The sequence below is a fragment of the Echinops telfairi genome, unplaced genomic scaffold (assembly GCF_000313985.2).
Source record: "Echinops telfairi isolate 266 unplaced genomic scaffold, ASM31398v2 ScPeMD7_2291;HRSCAF=2852, whole genome shotgun sequence".
Classification (NCBI taxonomy): Eukaryota; Metazoa; Chordata; class Mammalia; order Afrosoricida; family Tenrecidae; genus Echinops; species Echinops telfairi.
Genome location: NW_022106189.1, coordinates 478865 through 493979, shown reverse-complemented (window position 1 = coordinate 493979; position 15115 = coordinate 478865). Strand labels below are relative to the sequence as shown.

The 15115-nt window shown below is 51.7% G+C and overlaps 1 protein-coding gene across 2 annotated transcripts in view; it reads left to right on the top strand.

The window, feature by feature from the left end:
• CHST8 (carbohydrate sulfotransferase 8) overlaps positions 1-15115 on the top strand; it is a 163272-nt gene that overhangs the window by 69760 nt on the left and 78397 nt on the right. Inside the window, exons 1-2 of one of the 2 annotated variants that reach the window (XM_045293811.1) lie at positions 7149-7209; positions 9749-9963. In XM_045293811.1, the coding sequence (XP_045149746.1) occupies positions 9855-9963 (109 nt within the window). In that variant the 5' untranslated portion in view covers positions 7149-7209; positions 9749-9854. Of the gene's footprint in view, positions 1-7148; positions 7210-9748; positions 9964-15115 lie in introns of those variants that run through there. The other variant, XM_045293810.1, reaches the window with a different exon arrangement.

The window sequence follows — 15115 nt, the reverse complement described above, 5'->3', positions numbered from 1 at the left end:
CCTCTCTCTCTCCTTTATTTTCTCTTCTTTTTACTGCTTCTCTTCCTGATTCTTTCTGTCTGAAAGACATCTTTGGACTTGGCTGCATAAATTCTTGTCACTCCCACTAAGGCTACAAACTGACGAGTGATAGGCCACAGACACCTTATTTACATAGTAGCCAAGAATTCACCTCATTTGCTTAGCCTATCCACCAACCCCACCGCCCCCAGTTTGATACCAATTTTAGAGTAGGCTGCAGGACAGAACAAGACACAAAAGTACGAAGGTGTTGTTTGCAGCTTGACCAGGAAGTGTCAACCCACCTGGACAAAAGTAACAAATCTGCCCAGGGAAAGCTTGTGGGGAAAGTATCTCCCAACCTGTTTTTCCAAAGAAGCAAGACAAAAGACCATTTCTGGGGATTTCTTCCACCACAGGTTCAAACACAGCACCAGGGTCACCAGGTAGGGGAGTGTGGTTTTGCAGATCAGAAAAAAACAAACCAAAACCACTTTACAGTTTGACATTTACCATGGGGCTAGCTAACAAGGATAGAGTTGTCTTGAAGGGAACTAGTTTGGCGGGATTCGTTTGGTCCATAGGCACCCAATGTATCTCTGGAATGCACTGCCCGGGGCACATGCAATGGTGGGAGGCAGCTTTCTTGCAACTGAGGGCTGGCTGTGCACAGAGGCAGGTCAGGGACAGCCTCACTAGAGGGCCACCTGGATGTGGCCTTATACGAATGACATTAACATGATGCTCTTCTCTTTTCCAAGACGTGTCTCACACCAGAACTTCAGAACTTATCTACGGTGGGCATTTCGGATGGGTATGGATTTTGAGTACCAAAAATTCAATCCTGAGAGTCCCATAGCTGGCTGGAGGACAGCCAGGCCCTGACTGGGAGTCTGATGCCCACCCCACAGTATCTGTCCAGTTCCTCTGCCCTTTGCACAGTGGATGAAACACTGCCCGGTGCTGCGCCATCCTCACAGTTGTTCTGATGTTTGAGCCCATTGTTGCAGCCACTGTGTCCGTCCATCCCGTTGTGGGCCTTCCTTTTTTTCACTGCCCCTGCACTTTAACAACGTGTCCAATGTATGTAAGATGAAGCCTTGCCATCCTCATCTCCAAGAGCACTCTAGCCATACTTCTTCCAGAATGGACTTGTTTGCCTTTGGCAGTACGTGGTGCTTTGAATATTCTTCTTCAGCACCTTAATTCACATGCATAAATTCTTCTTCCTTCTGTATTTGGTGTCCAGCTTTCACATGCAGCTGATGTGTTTGAAAACACTATGGCACCTTAGTCCTCAAAGCAATATCCTTGCTTGTCATTACTCTAAAGAGGTCTTAGCATGTTTACCTAAAGCCGTGCGTCTTTTGACCTCTTTTCCCCACCTTTCTTTTGATCTCTTGACTGATGTTTCCATGAGCATTGATTGTAGATCCAAGTAATACAAAATTCTTGACAACTTCTGCTCAATATCACCCTTGAATAAACTTTTGACAAGTTTGCTTTTATTGATTAAAAAAAATTATGATTTAAGTGAAAGTTTACAGAGCAAATTAGTTTCCCATGTAACAGTTTATATAGATATTGTTTTGTAACATTAGTTGCAATTCCGTCAGTGTAATGGCACTATTCCCCATTTCTATTTGAGGAATCCTCCTTCCTGTGGTTTGAGCTCTGTTTTTAGGCAAATGCTGCCATTTTGGTCTCCTATGATTGATTGATTATTCTGAGAACTAGATTCCTCTTGAGTGTCACTGCTCACTTTATGGCCTGTCTGTTGTTTCACTTCACACTTGTTCCTTGGGATGGGTTCACTTCTGGGTTTGGAGGGTGTCAATGGGCCACAGTGTCAGGGTTCCACTAGTCTCTATCAGAACAGGAAGTCTGGTCCTTTCCATGAGTTTGAATTTTGTTCTACATTTTACTCACCATTTGTGGTCCTTCTCAGTCAGGATGGTTGGCAGTGGTAGCTGAGCACCATCTAGTTCTTCTGGTCTTTGGGTTGTGGAGGCTGTGGTTTGTGTGGCTCATTAGTCCTTGGGATTAATGGTTTCTTTGAGTCATTGGTTGGTTACACTCTTCTTTCCTCCGGATGGGAAGAGACCAGTATTTGTACCTTAGATGGCCACTCTCTAGCAATTAAGATCCAGTCAGTACTCGTCTCAGTAGGGTGAACAACATTGTCTTGTGAACTATGTTATGTCAATTGACTTAGTTGTCCTCCAATTACCCTACATTCAAAATGTAATTTTGTTTCAGGGTTTACTAGTGTTATATATCCTAGTTTTCTTCTACTTTACCCAGCACAAAAGGACCATGCAGGGACTGGCCTTTTCTGATAACATGTCCAAAGTACATGAAATAAAGCCTCACCATCCACCCTTATAAGGCACATTCTGGCTATTCATGCTTATTTAATATAAGTTGGATCATGTACTATCCCACTTTCCTGCTTGACTTATATCATGCAACCTAATGTTTTCCAGGTTCATCCGTTTGATGGCATGCATCAGAACATCACCTCTCTTTATAATATATATAACACATATATAGATGTGTGTATGCCACATTTGGTTAGTCCATTCACCTTTTGTTGTTCTGTTCTGTTCTATTGTTTTCTCACTGTCATCAAGTCCATGCTGACTCATAGCAACTCAACAGAGCAGGGTAGAACTGCCCTGCTGAGTTTCCAACACTGTAACTCTTTACAGTAGTAGAAAGCCTCTTCTTTCTCCTGAGAACCGGGCTAGTAGTTTGAACTGCTCACTTTTTGAATTGCAGCTCAATGCATAACTATTACACCTACAAAGTCATATTAGCCCTGCAGCCCTATGACCTGCAGCCCAATGCTATGCACCTTCAGTGTGGGTGAGCTAGCTGTCTGGCACCTTTTGGTTCTCTGATGGTGCTTCACTTCCTGCCCCTTTCTTTCCCCCTGGGTACTGGGCTACATTTCAGACCCTGTTCTGAGACAGACCCACTCTTCCTGGAAACATCAATGCCCTTTTTAAAAGTCCAGGTTCATAGACGCCTCTCTCTGGGTGGTCCCTAATGTGTCTATCTATTCATGGGGGCTCATTCAGATGCAGCCAAGGGCATCGGTCCCTTTCCCTGTGCCAGGCATTGTGTTGAGTGCTGGGAAACAAAGATGGGGAGAGGCGTGACACTGCTCCCAAGGCCCCAAGAGCCACATATAGGCTCACCAGTGCTTCACGCAGCAGGGGAAGGGCTGTCGCAGATGTGGTGTGCTGGACTTTGCCAATGCAGGGTTAAGAAGGGATGCTGTTTCTCTTTCTAACCCTGAGTCGTGTAAGAGGTGGCACACTGGTACAATGCCCAGAAAGACCTGTGATCCACTCCAATAGAGACGACAGGTTTGAAATCTGTAGGAGCCGGTTCTGCCCTGCCAAATGGGCTTGCTGTGAGTTAGAATTGACTGATGGAGTAGTGGTTACGCGCTGGACGGCTAAGAAGGTTAGCAGTTTGAAATCACCTGCCAGCTCCATGGGAGAAAGATGGGACTTTCTACTCCCATAAAGTTACAGCCTCGGAAACTCACGGGGGCAGTTCTCGCCGGTCCTGTAGGGTCCCTGTGAGTCGTAATTGCGGCAATGGCAGTGAGTTTGGACCGATAATCAGAATAGTACCCTGTTTCAATGACATAAAATGTAAGACATCCTGGGCAGAGCTGCCCTGCTTGTAAACAGCAAAGGAGGGCGTTGTGGCTGGTGGTCCCCTGACTAGGCCTTCTATACACCCCCTCACTGCAGCCCCTCACAGCGCCTCTCTGTGGAGCTCGGGCTGCGATGTTCCGAGTGGGCTGTTAGAGGCTGACTTATGCCTTGGCCTCTGCTTGAGGGATCCTCTCTTTCCCCCTTCCTGGGGGCTGTAGGGGTTGAAACACCGCCCTAGACGGCGGGAGTGGGCTGTTTCTAGAAGTGGGCCCGAGACTTCAGCACCTAGGTCAGCGCCCGTGGTTGCTAGCCTGCGGCGGGGTCAGCCCGCGGGGCCACTCTCTTCTTCTCGCAGCCCTGCATCGTCGTGCACGTACGTGCTTATGGAACAGAACGGCTGCCACGAGAACGCTTTTAACAAGCTGCAGGGTTTAATGAGCTGGAGTCAAGAAGAACCCGATCTCCGAAGTGAAGCGAGAGCCGCACACAGCAGACGGAGCCTGACGACACCGATGGAGGTGGCGCTCTCAGGGGACGGGGCCGCGCGCTCCTTTTCGGGGAGAAGCAGAGTTCTGGGAGTTCCCGAGGCCGCGGTCAGCCGCCAGCCGCCATCTGCGGCGCCGGGAAGCCGGGCCTGCAGCCCCCTGGGCTACCCCCCGCGGAGGGCGCACGGTTCCGGATTCAAGGTGGCCGCCCTGCCGGGCTCTGTTCTCAAGTTGCCATAGCAGCCTTTCTCGCAGCGAACAGCTTTGCGGGAGCCCTCGGCCCAGGGACGTCATTGTTCGCTTGCCGGTGCCAGAAGGGGGCCCACTGGACAGACAACTTTTGTGGTCCCGGCGGGTGGTGCAGACTCTTCCGAGTGGATGCCTTCAGCAGCAGGGCGCCCTCGGCCTCCTGCTGCTCGGTGCATGCAGGGTGGGTCCCGCAGCTAAAGGGGATCCCCTGGGTGCTGGGGGAGCTTCCAGGCCCTGGAACAGCTGCAGTGCAGCGTGTCCTTGGGGCTGTCCGCCCGCTGGCCCATCGCCACCAGAGGTGCGTGCATTTTAGCCGAATTCCCAAGTCTTTGCTTGTGCCCTGAAGTGAATTTCCCAGAGACAATTTTTAAAAATCAAATAAATAAGATGGGCTGAATCCTTGGCTCTGTCCCATGTCCCAGGAGGTGATGACAAGATTAATTGAATTTAAAAAAAAATAAAAATTGGTGACGCCATTCAGGGCCAGAAGCCACAAGGGTGGGGTGAGCTAGAGGTGGTTAAGAGGGCACAGTTATCTGAAAACCCAAGTGGCTGCTCATTTTTCCTGCCTTAACCCTCTCTCCTCTTGTACCCCACCCCAGGGGATTCGAATTTTCTTATTATCTGTTCATCTTGGCAGGAGTGCCAGAGGAAGCGCTTGTCTTGGAATCCAGTGTGAGCAGTCTCTGTGAGTTGCGAATGGCATGATTCCAGATGGGGTGGAGAGCTCCAGCCATGTTTAGAGAAAGGGCCCCAGTGTTTAGAGGGTCATAGCCCCCAGTCCTAGGCAATAGTTCCATTCCCAGGGGAGCGGCTGCCTTGGCCCAGCATCTCTCTGCCAAAATCAATATCCAACTCCCTGCCATCAAGTTGATTCTGACTCATAGCAACCCTTTGGGACAGACAAGAATGGCCCCTCTGAATTTCTGAGGCTGTCAGTCTTTGAGGGAGCAGAAAACCTTGTCTTTCTCCCAAGGAGTGGCTGGTGGGTTCGAACTGCTGAACTTTGTGGTTAGCAGGGCAAGTCATAATCCACTATGCCACTGAGGTTCCTTAGTATCTCCCTCCAAGAAACAAACAAACTCACTGCCATTCAATCGATGCTGACTTTCAGAGGGAACCTACAAGACAGATAGAACTGCTCCTGTGGGTTTCTGAGATTAATTCTTTATGGGAGTAGGAAGTCTTGTTTTCTCCATTGGTGCTGGTTGGTGGTTCTGAACTGCTGACCTTGCCGTTAGAGACCCAATGCCACCAGGGCTCCTAGCATCTCCCTACTGCCTTGAAAATAGCCTGGAACTCTGACAGAACAGAACCTTGAGAGCATAAGCGGGCTTCCCACGAACACATTCTGGAGTGAGTCTGGACCGCCCATCTCCTCCACCTTTGAGGCAAGGAGGATCATCTAGACCCCTTGCTGGGAGGCCTCTCCTGAGGTACCACAGACTAGCCAGTGGGCCACCAGTTGTCCGGGACAGGCAGGCTCCTTTTTGATGAAAGCAGCTTCCTGGTCTGGGGAGAGGGCCTTGTCTCCGAAGGGGAGGGGAGGGAAGGGTCTCTGAAGCTGATTGCAGCCTCCTGGCCTGGTGTGTGCCCTGGCCTGGCTGCCATGCACTTGGGCAATGCTAGCCTGCGCCTGTGTCTAGGGTAGAGGGCTAGGTGGGGGCAGAAACAGGGACGAGTGGCACTGGCTGCAGGGTGGTCTGCTTTTCCATGGAGGAGTTTTGTACTAGCTGGGGCAGCAACAGGCTGGCCAGATGGGGGAGAAGATTCCCTTCTGCAGCACTGACAGGTGCAAACAACACAGTGATGTCAGGGGCTCAGGTCTCCTTTGTTCATCCACAAGGAGTCTTGGTGCCTCCATTTGGAGGCATGTTAGTAGCCATTTTACCGGGCCAGGAAAACTGTCTTTCTGACTTCCCCATTGTGCCATGTCTCTTCACTCGTTCTGAAACATCTTGGTGTTGGAAGCCACCTTGTATCAAATTGGCCTCTGTCTAAGGAGCTCTGGTGACATAGTTGGGCTGCTAACCACAAGGTTGTGGTTCAAACTCACCAGCTGCTCCTTGGGAGAAAGAGGAGGCTTTCTGTGCTATACAGATCTATGTCCTCAGAAACCCACAGGGGCAGTTCTACGCTGCCTGAGATAGTTAAGGTTTATTGTGCCAACCTGGCCGATAAAAACATGTGGGATTAATTGAAGGGCAGAGAGATAAATGGCTCAGTGAGCCTCACCTTTCTACTTCTCAGGTCTCTTGCTGTCTGATGATCAGACCAGGGTGCTTCAGCTGGCAAGGCTCACTTCCTGAAGAGAAGCCACATGGACCTACCCCGATGCAGCCCTGGGTGCTGGAGCAGCAGTGTGGAGACCACTGCCAGCACTGAGATGCTTACACGTTCACTGACTCAGCTTTCCTCCTGCAATCTTCGTCGTTGCATGTGTTTCGTAAGATTAAGGAGGACTTTGTAGATTTGGTGTAGGACATATGGGCTAATGCTGGACTTATGGGCTTGGACAGCACTGGGTTGGGATGCTTTCTTAATGCACACTTACCCTTTATATAAAACTCTATCTTATACTCATATGCGTTTCTGTGGATTTGTTTCTCTAGTCTACCCAAACTAACACACTACCTATAGGACCATTGTGTGTTAGAATCGACTTGATGGCAGTGAGTGTTTTCTTTTCTTTCTTCTTTCTTTTGTTAGCTTCTCTCTGTCCCGGGAGGTGAGCATGGCTGCAACCAACAGGAGCAGGGGCTTGTGGGACCCCCTCCGTGGTGTGATCTGGATGTATGTGTGTGAGTACACACAACAGCAACTGCAGTACCATGAAGTCCTTGGCTCCCTGCCCACCGTGCACAGGGAGTCTCACCCTGGGACCTTGGTGTGTAATGTCATTCCCACCCTTATCTCTCCTCCCTGTCCCTCCAAGCAGGCTAAGCCGACCGCTTGTGGGTGGACATCCTGCCTCCTCTTCAGTCACCCACTCTTCCCTAGAGCCTCAGTCTGGCCCCCATGGGCCCAGGAGGGGCTCCCATGCAGGTCTGCCAGCATTGAGACTCACTGGACAGCAAACACTGGGACACTGAGAGACCTCCAGTGGGGCTGGGGGTACAGGTATCCATGTCCTTCCAAGAACAGAAAGCCCAGCCCCCAGGACGGCCTTATTCAGAGCAACCAAGGAGGGCGCGCCATGGATCCACATGAGGGCCACCAGGCTCTGAGCCCTTGGGGCTGCATGGCTGCACATTGTTCTCCACGACAGCCTTGAACTCTGGACTAGCTTGGCACACCTCTACCACAGCCGTTCTGGACGTCGTGGGAGCCACCTGCTCTGCATGGCCCAGTGCGCCCACACTGGAGTGCACTCCGCGCCTTGAGGCCTGGAGCAGGTTAATTAAAGTTAACTGAGTGAAAAAATAATTACAGAGACTGCAGAGGGAAGAAACCCAAACCTGTAATTTAACTCCTCAGCCCCTGAGCTTGTCTGAGGAACATGCTAGGCCTCGGACTTTTTTTTTTTTTTTTCCTGGGCCCGGGAGGCAGGGGCTCCTCTCCCTATGACTTCCTCCTTGGGGCCAGTGGCTAGGGCTTTCTCCAGCCGTGCCCAGGTGACAGGTCAGGGACAGGTCCCTGGCTGAACCCCTGCATCCTCGTGGAGAGAGGCACACCTGGTCTGGAGATGTGTGGTCACAGAGGCCACTGGGGGCTGCCACCGGGCCTCAGTCTGGGGAGGGGACTTTGCAGGGTTTCATGGGTACACAGAGGGCAGTGTCCCTGGGCCAGTAGGGTTGGATGAAGGTAAGGAGCCAAAATGGAGGTCTTTCTGAGGGGAAGTGGATTGTAGGAATCAGCTGCCTGTGAAGCCCAGATGTCCCCTGCAGCCACATCTTCATGCCTCACCCCTCTCCCCACACACCATCCACTGCACACCCACAGCTTGTCCGAGTTGGGAGTCTCTGGTGAGTGTTGAGATGGTGCAGGCAGTTAAACACTAGGCTACTAACCAAAAGGTTGTTGGATCAAACCCACCTAGGGAACCTTGAACCCTCGAGGGGCCTGGTGATCCAAAGCTAGAAGGTCCCAGCCTCAAACACTCTTTGGGGCACAGATCCACTCTAATGGACTTGGGGTCAAGGGATCACAATCAATTTGGTGGCAACTTCTGTGCTTTTTTGAGGGGTAGTGTGGTGGCACAGTGGGCTAGGCATTAGGCCGCTAACCACCAGGTCAGTGGTTCAAACCCATAAGCTGCTCCTGAAGGAAAACAGAGCTTTCTACTCCTGGAAAGACTTACAGTCTTGGAAACCCATGGGGCCATTCTACCCTGTCCTATCCGGTGGGGGCAGATCAGATCGACTGATGGCAAGTGAGCTTGGTTTTGGGGGCTTGGGGGTTGACATTTGGGATTTCTTTCTCTGCCCTTTAGGAGGGGCCCGGGTGGGAAGGCTGATAGCATGCCCAGCCTCTGGGCCAGGGTCTGAGGCAGGTCTGGCTGCTGCAGACGGAGAGGGCCTCAGTGGTCACTCTGTGTCTGCTCCTGCTGGTGCATCTATCCAGTGGTGCTTGGACCGCTCTCCCTGGCATGCGGCGAGTGGCCGGGTGAGGGCTTTGGTGGGTACCTAAGCATCCTCTGGGGTGGGGAGGCTTGTTCTCAAGACCTCCTGCTCCATGGGGTTCCTCGTCCCCGGCATCCCCAGGAAGGCATCACTTTGGAGGCAGATCTAAGGGCCATTTGGAAGAACAGAGTCCAGTTCCTGCGTGTGTCCTAGGTGGGACTTGGGTGGAGTCTCAGCGAGCCTGGGCAAGTTTGTGATCTGCCTTCCCCAGTGGCAAGGGTCCCTCTCCATGGTTTTCTGAGAGCACAGACAGATACAAGGGCCCTGCTGGTTATATGGGTTATATGTATAACCCAATGTTGGTTATTCGTCGGGCTGCTAGCTGCAAAGTCAGCAGTTTGAACCCACCAGCCACCCCGTGGGTGAAAGGGGAGGCTGTCTGCTCCTGTACAGATCGACAGCCTTGGATGATTGAATTGTATGATTTGTGAATTACATGTCAATAAAACTTTTTGTTGTTTTATGAGATGGACAGCCTCAGAAACCCTAGGGTGCAGTGGGCCACTGTGAGTCAGAATCCCCTCAGTGGCAGTGGGTGGTAGGTAGAGCTAGATTCCAGACACAAGACATCCCTTTGTTTCTTTGATAAGACTGAAGGGACACTCGACTCCAGAGGGATCTGTGTCACGCTTAGGTCATATGCAGGCCGGGGCCCAGCCCAGCTGGGGACGCCCGGTGACTCAGTGGTGGACAGTCTTTCTCGTCCTCTCCCCTGTAGACTCGGCCTGATGGACGGTTGGTGTGGACAATGAGGGAAGGAGGTGCCGCCCACACCCCAGAGGTGACCTCAGAACGAGCGCTGGAAGCCCCCGAGACCCGGCACCATGCGGCTGGCCTGCCTGTTCGCCTTCATCCTCCTGTTTGGAGCTGCGGGCCTGCTCCTCTTTATCAGCCTGCAGGACCCCACGGAGCTGGCTCCCCAGCAGGTGCCAGGTGAGCTCCCACCCTGGTCGTGCCAAGGTGCTGGCTGGTGTGCTTGTGGTAAGGTCTGCTGGGTAAGGTGGTAAGGTGTGCCTGTGGTAAGGCTGGTGCTGCTAACTAAGGTCTGCAGTTCACACTCTTCAGCACAGCCCCGCTGGTTGGAGGATAGTAGGCCAAGAGGGTGCGGAGGTCCCCAGCAGTCAGAGGAGGGGGTCTTAGCTTCCTGCAGGTGGAAGGTGAAGTCAGACCCCAGCCTCTGGGCTTAAGCTTTTGTCCCCCAGCTAGCAAGTTGTGTCAGGGCAGCCTGGGGGTGCTCTTTGGTGGGGAGCCAGCCATCTGTCCATTGTTACTGCCTTTGGGTGAAACTCCCTTTTTTTTTTTTTGAAACTCCAATTTAAGGAAGGGTTCTGCCAGCTCTTGGATCCTGTTCCACATTGTCTGGGACGCCTTCCTGAGAGCCTGGGTCCCCAAGGGGGACTCACTTTCCCTGCCCAGCCCTGAGGATCCCTGAGTTCAGCATTTCTGTGAGCTGCCCATAATGGTCCTCCACCTGCCTCCCCTAACTAAGTCCATCGCTGTGGTCTGCTGGGGGCAGGTGGGCTTGCTGGGGCCCCAGTGAGGGGAAGGCACAGACGAACAAGGGCAGACAAAATGTGGGGAGGGTACCTGAGGCACCTACTGGCACTGACATCCAGCTCCCTCTAGGCATGGCAGGGTTGGAGGTCAGCAGACCATGAGGTCAAGGCCAGATCAGGGCAGTGGTGGTTGCCAGCATGGGTCCTGTGGGCATTTCAGGGAAGTTCTTAATGACACCTGCTCAGGTCCCACAGTCCCCAGAACTCAGATATGCTTGTGCATGCTGAGACGCCCCTCCCCACAGGGACATGGGCATTCGATGCTGTGAGCTGGCACCAGCTCAGAGAGGGCTATGGGGACCAGAGGTTCAGTGGAGGCATTCTTGAGCTACCCCTGCCCACCTGGCATAGCCCAGGAGGGTGGGCACCAGCTTCATGTCTAAGCACTACTGTATGTGGGACAGAAAGGGTTACGTGTTTGAGGGTGACCTGAAACAAAGGCAGTTCAGACCTACCCAGAGGCTGCTGGGAAAGCAGATCTGGCTGCCTGCCCCTGGAAAGTCAGAGCTTTGAAACCCCCAGGGAGTCACTCTGCCACACATGGGGTTGCCGTGAGTCAGAATCAGCTCGGCACCACTAGCAATAGCAACTAGGACAAAGGCCCACTGACAGAGTGGCTTCTAAGAATACAACTGTGCTATCTCACCATCCCGAGGCCCAGTTCCCATTTGGTGGGTTGGCCTGGCCACCCTCCTCCGAAAAAGCCGCCAACTTTTGGTGGCTCTCGGGTGGTCCTTGGCTCTTGGCTGCAGCCTAGCTCTGTGGTCACGTGGCCATCTTCTGTCTTTTTGGTGGGACATCCCTTGGATTGGATGGGACCCCTTCCTGTGGCCTCATATTCAACTGGTGACCTTTCCAAAGACCCTATATACAACCCAGGCCATGTTCATAAGTACCAGGTGTTAGAACTACAGTGTATATATTTGGGGACAGGGTTCCATCCATGACAGGTACCCTGGCCTGCAGCCTCTCTCCAACCCTGCCCTCAGCTCATCCCCGTTCAACCCGGCTGATGCTGCCTCTCCTCTAATCCCAGTGGTTTTGTGTCTGCAAACAGGTGCTCAGCTAGGTGGGTGGCTCTAAAGGGCTCAGGGGCTCAGAAACGCAGGTGGGAAGGCAGAAGGAACAGGAGGAGGCCAGAACCAGGGCCTGGCCTGGCTGCCACCAGAGAACCCCATGTGGGAGGCCAAGGAGTGGGTCCAGGGGATGGTTGGTGAGTCATCGGTGCTGACTCATGCCTGGGTGCAACCCTCACAGGTTGTAGCTGTCAAAAGTGGGTCTGGCTGTCCCAGGACCAAGCTACCTCCTCCGTGAGGCCTCTGCAGCTTCCTGCGAGCCCTGGAGCCACCTACGACTGTCTCTGTGGTTTCTGTACTGCTGCAGAACCTGTCCTTGGTCCTTGGGCCCCAGAGGGCAGTGCTGTCAGGACTGGAGAGAGCTGCTTCCTGTGCTTGTGTGTGACTGCTGAAACCTCAAACTTAGGGGGACAAATGGAGCCAGGGTGTCTTTGGTGGCTGAGCATGTGTGGTGGTGGGGACATGGGGCAGAGGGGTCCCATGAGCAGCTGCCCATGTGGGTGTCAGTACTTACTGCAGAACAAGCCTAGGAGAGAGGGTGGAGGTCTGTGATGGCCAGCTGGGAGGGGAACTGTGGCTTGGTCAGGGCAGGGGCCTGAGGCGCCATTGAGGTGATTTTCACTCACAGCAACCTTAGAGGACAGTGTATATAAATCTTTACAAGAGCAGAAAGCCTCATCTTTCCCCCTCTGAGCGCCTGATAGGTTAGAACTGCTGGCCTCATGGTTAGCAGCTCAGTGGGTAGCTGAGGTGAGCGCTTCCTGAATTGGGAGGGTGACACCCACACTGTAGAATCAGGTAACCAGAAGGCTGGGCCCTTGGGTCCTGAGTTGGGCTGGACCACCTTCTGCTGGTGCCAGGTAGTGGGCGGACCATCGAGTTCTCCATGTAAGGCACTTTAAGCCAAAATGAGAAAACTTTTATGTAATGCCTAGGTTATTCTTCCTGAGCAAAGCGCTCCTGACATGGCTGTTTGTGTTGATTTGTTACTATTCATATTTATTCTTCCCTTGTACTGCTCACAGCAGCCTAATTGTGATTCGGCACCAAGAAAGCAATATCAAAGTAATTTTCCACAACATTAGTTACAATTTTCTTCTGATCTTTCAAGTGAAACAATCCCATCCTGTTGGCTTCTCTGAGCATATAAACCTTGATTACATTTATCTGTTGGAAACCAGTGCCTACAAAGTATATGTGTCCAGTTGCACGGCTGGGTGGCCCCCGGGAACCTCAGACAAGCCTTCTCCCAGGGGATTTCTGCTGTGGGAGGTGCAGACATGGAAGACTACCCTGCCAGCCCATTGGGAAATCCTCCTCCTCCTTTGGGGAGTACAGGGGTGGGGGAACCCATCTGCAGAGGAAATCCCATTCTGGCCATTCTGGGTGTTCCACTATGGTGAAAATTTCCCAGGGAACCAAGGTCCCTGGACTCTGCTTTTGGTGGCAGTAACTTGGGTGGGAGAGTGAGGATGGGCAGGTTAAGGTGTTGGCATCTGGAAGGACCCTGCTTGAGGCAGGTGGGAGTTCTTAGATGCCTGTTGTCCCTGGGGATCTGGGTGTCTCTCAGTTTTCTCCTGTGTACCACCAGGTGTTAGCAGGATGTAGCAGCACCTGGGCGTCTTGTGGATCAGCCAGCAAGCTTCACCTGGCTTCATGCATTAGAAGGGATCTTAAGGGATTGCTTAGGTTTATAAGTGTTGAAAGCATCGGGCTGAGTGAAATAAGTTAATTGCAGAAGGACTAATACTATCTTGTTTATGTGAAATAAGCCAATAGGTAGACACGAAAGAGGGGTATGAGGAAGGGACAAGAGGCAGGTTTGCTAAGAGGACATTGAGTCCCTGTTCATGGTGGTGAAAGGATATGGAATAGGATGGCAAGAACATTTGCACAAATTTAGGAATGCAATCTATCTCACGCAAGCTTTCGAGGAGAAGTTGTTAAGTTGCTTACGTATATATTTTCATCACAGTAGAACAAGAAGACCCAGACCACTTGTCTGTCAGTGTGCAGTACTGTGGTGGCTTGTGTGTGGCTGTGATGCTGGAAGCTAGGTCATTGATATTTCAAATGCCCGCAGGGTCACCAGAAGAGAGCAGCTTTCAGCGGGGCTTCAGATTAAGAACAGAAAAAGAGGAAGGAGCCACTGAAAACCGTATGCGTAGTTTAGAAACACTGCCAGCTCCTGACAGATGGCGCAGGAGCGTGCAGTGCTTTGTCCTGTTATACTTAGGGTAGCTGTGGGTGGGGACCGACTCAATGGCGATCCGTCCGAAGTGGACAGTCCATTCTTTCTTCATAATCTGTCTTACTCTGGAAGCTTGGCTGAAACCTCTCCACCATGGGTGACCCTGTTGGTATCTGACATACCAGTGACATCGTTTCTAGTATCACAGCAATACACAGGTATGACAAATTGACAGACATCATGCTTGGCCAAGTAGCGGGCCATTGAAAAAGAGGAAGACCCTTAATGAGATGGATTGGCACAGTGGCTACAACAATGGGCTCAAGCAAAACAATTGTGAGGATGGTGGCTATGACATGGGACTGATTCGACGGCACCCGACCCTAACAGCAACCCATCACAAGGTCCCTCTCTCCCTTCTTTATTTCCATCTGGCTGCTTATTTGAAGAATTCTCACCTTCCATGTGGGAGGCCCAGGTCAGTCCGCAGCCAATCACCTACCTCCTGTGCAGCCATCCCTGGTCTGTCATTGGAGGCTGTGGGTTTGCTAGGGTGATGAACAGGTATCAGTGATGCTCCCGGACTAAGACAATCTAGGAAGAAAGGCCTGATGACCTGTTTCCAAAATATCAGCCATTGAAAAAACCTGTGGCTCACAATGGAATGATGAGATCCCAACATCATGGGGTCACCAGAAGAACTGCCCTTGTGGGGTTCCAAGACTGCATGGGAGGGACGAGAAAGCCTCGTCTTTCTCCCATGGAGCAGCTAGTGGTTTTGAACTTCAGACCTTTAGTTAGCAAGGGTTACGAGCCCACCTTATACCCACTACACCACTAGAGCTCCTATGGCATCAGTCATTTTGAAGAAACCAGGCCATTTGTCCTATGGAAGTGTTCTGATTGTGCTTCTTTGGTATAATCTAACGTGTCCTCATGCAAATGAGTTACATGCAGCAGTGTGGGCAGATAGCGGTGCTACATGTACACATGGGATTGTGTTGTGACGTCCCTTTCAGGGGCTTTGTTTTTACCCGGAAGCTCGAGTTCCAATTGGCTCTCTTTGGGGGACATCCTTGGTGATGCCAAGGTAGTGTTTTAATTTTATGATTCTTTCCTTAAAAAAAAGAGAGATGGATTTTGTGTTAATGAAGCTTAAGTAGATGGTGGATTCACCGGTTTATTCAGTGACCCTCTGTTATGGATTCTGTTAGACATGTGTGTGTGTGTGTGTGTGTGTGTGTGTGTGTGTGTGTGTGTGT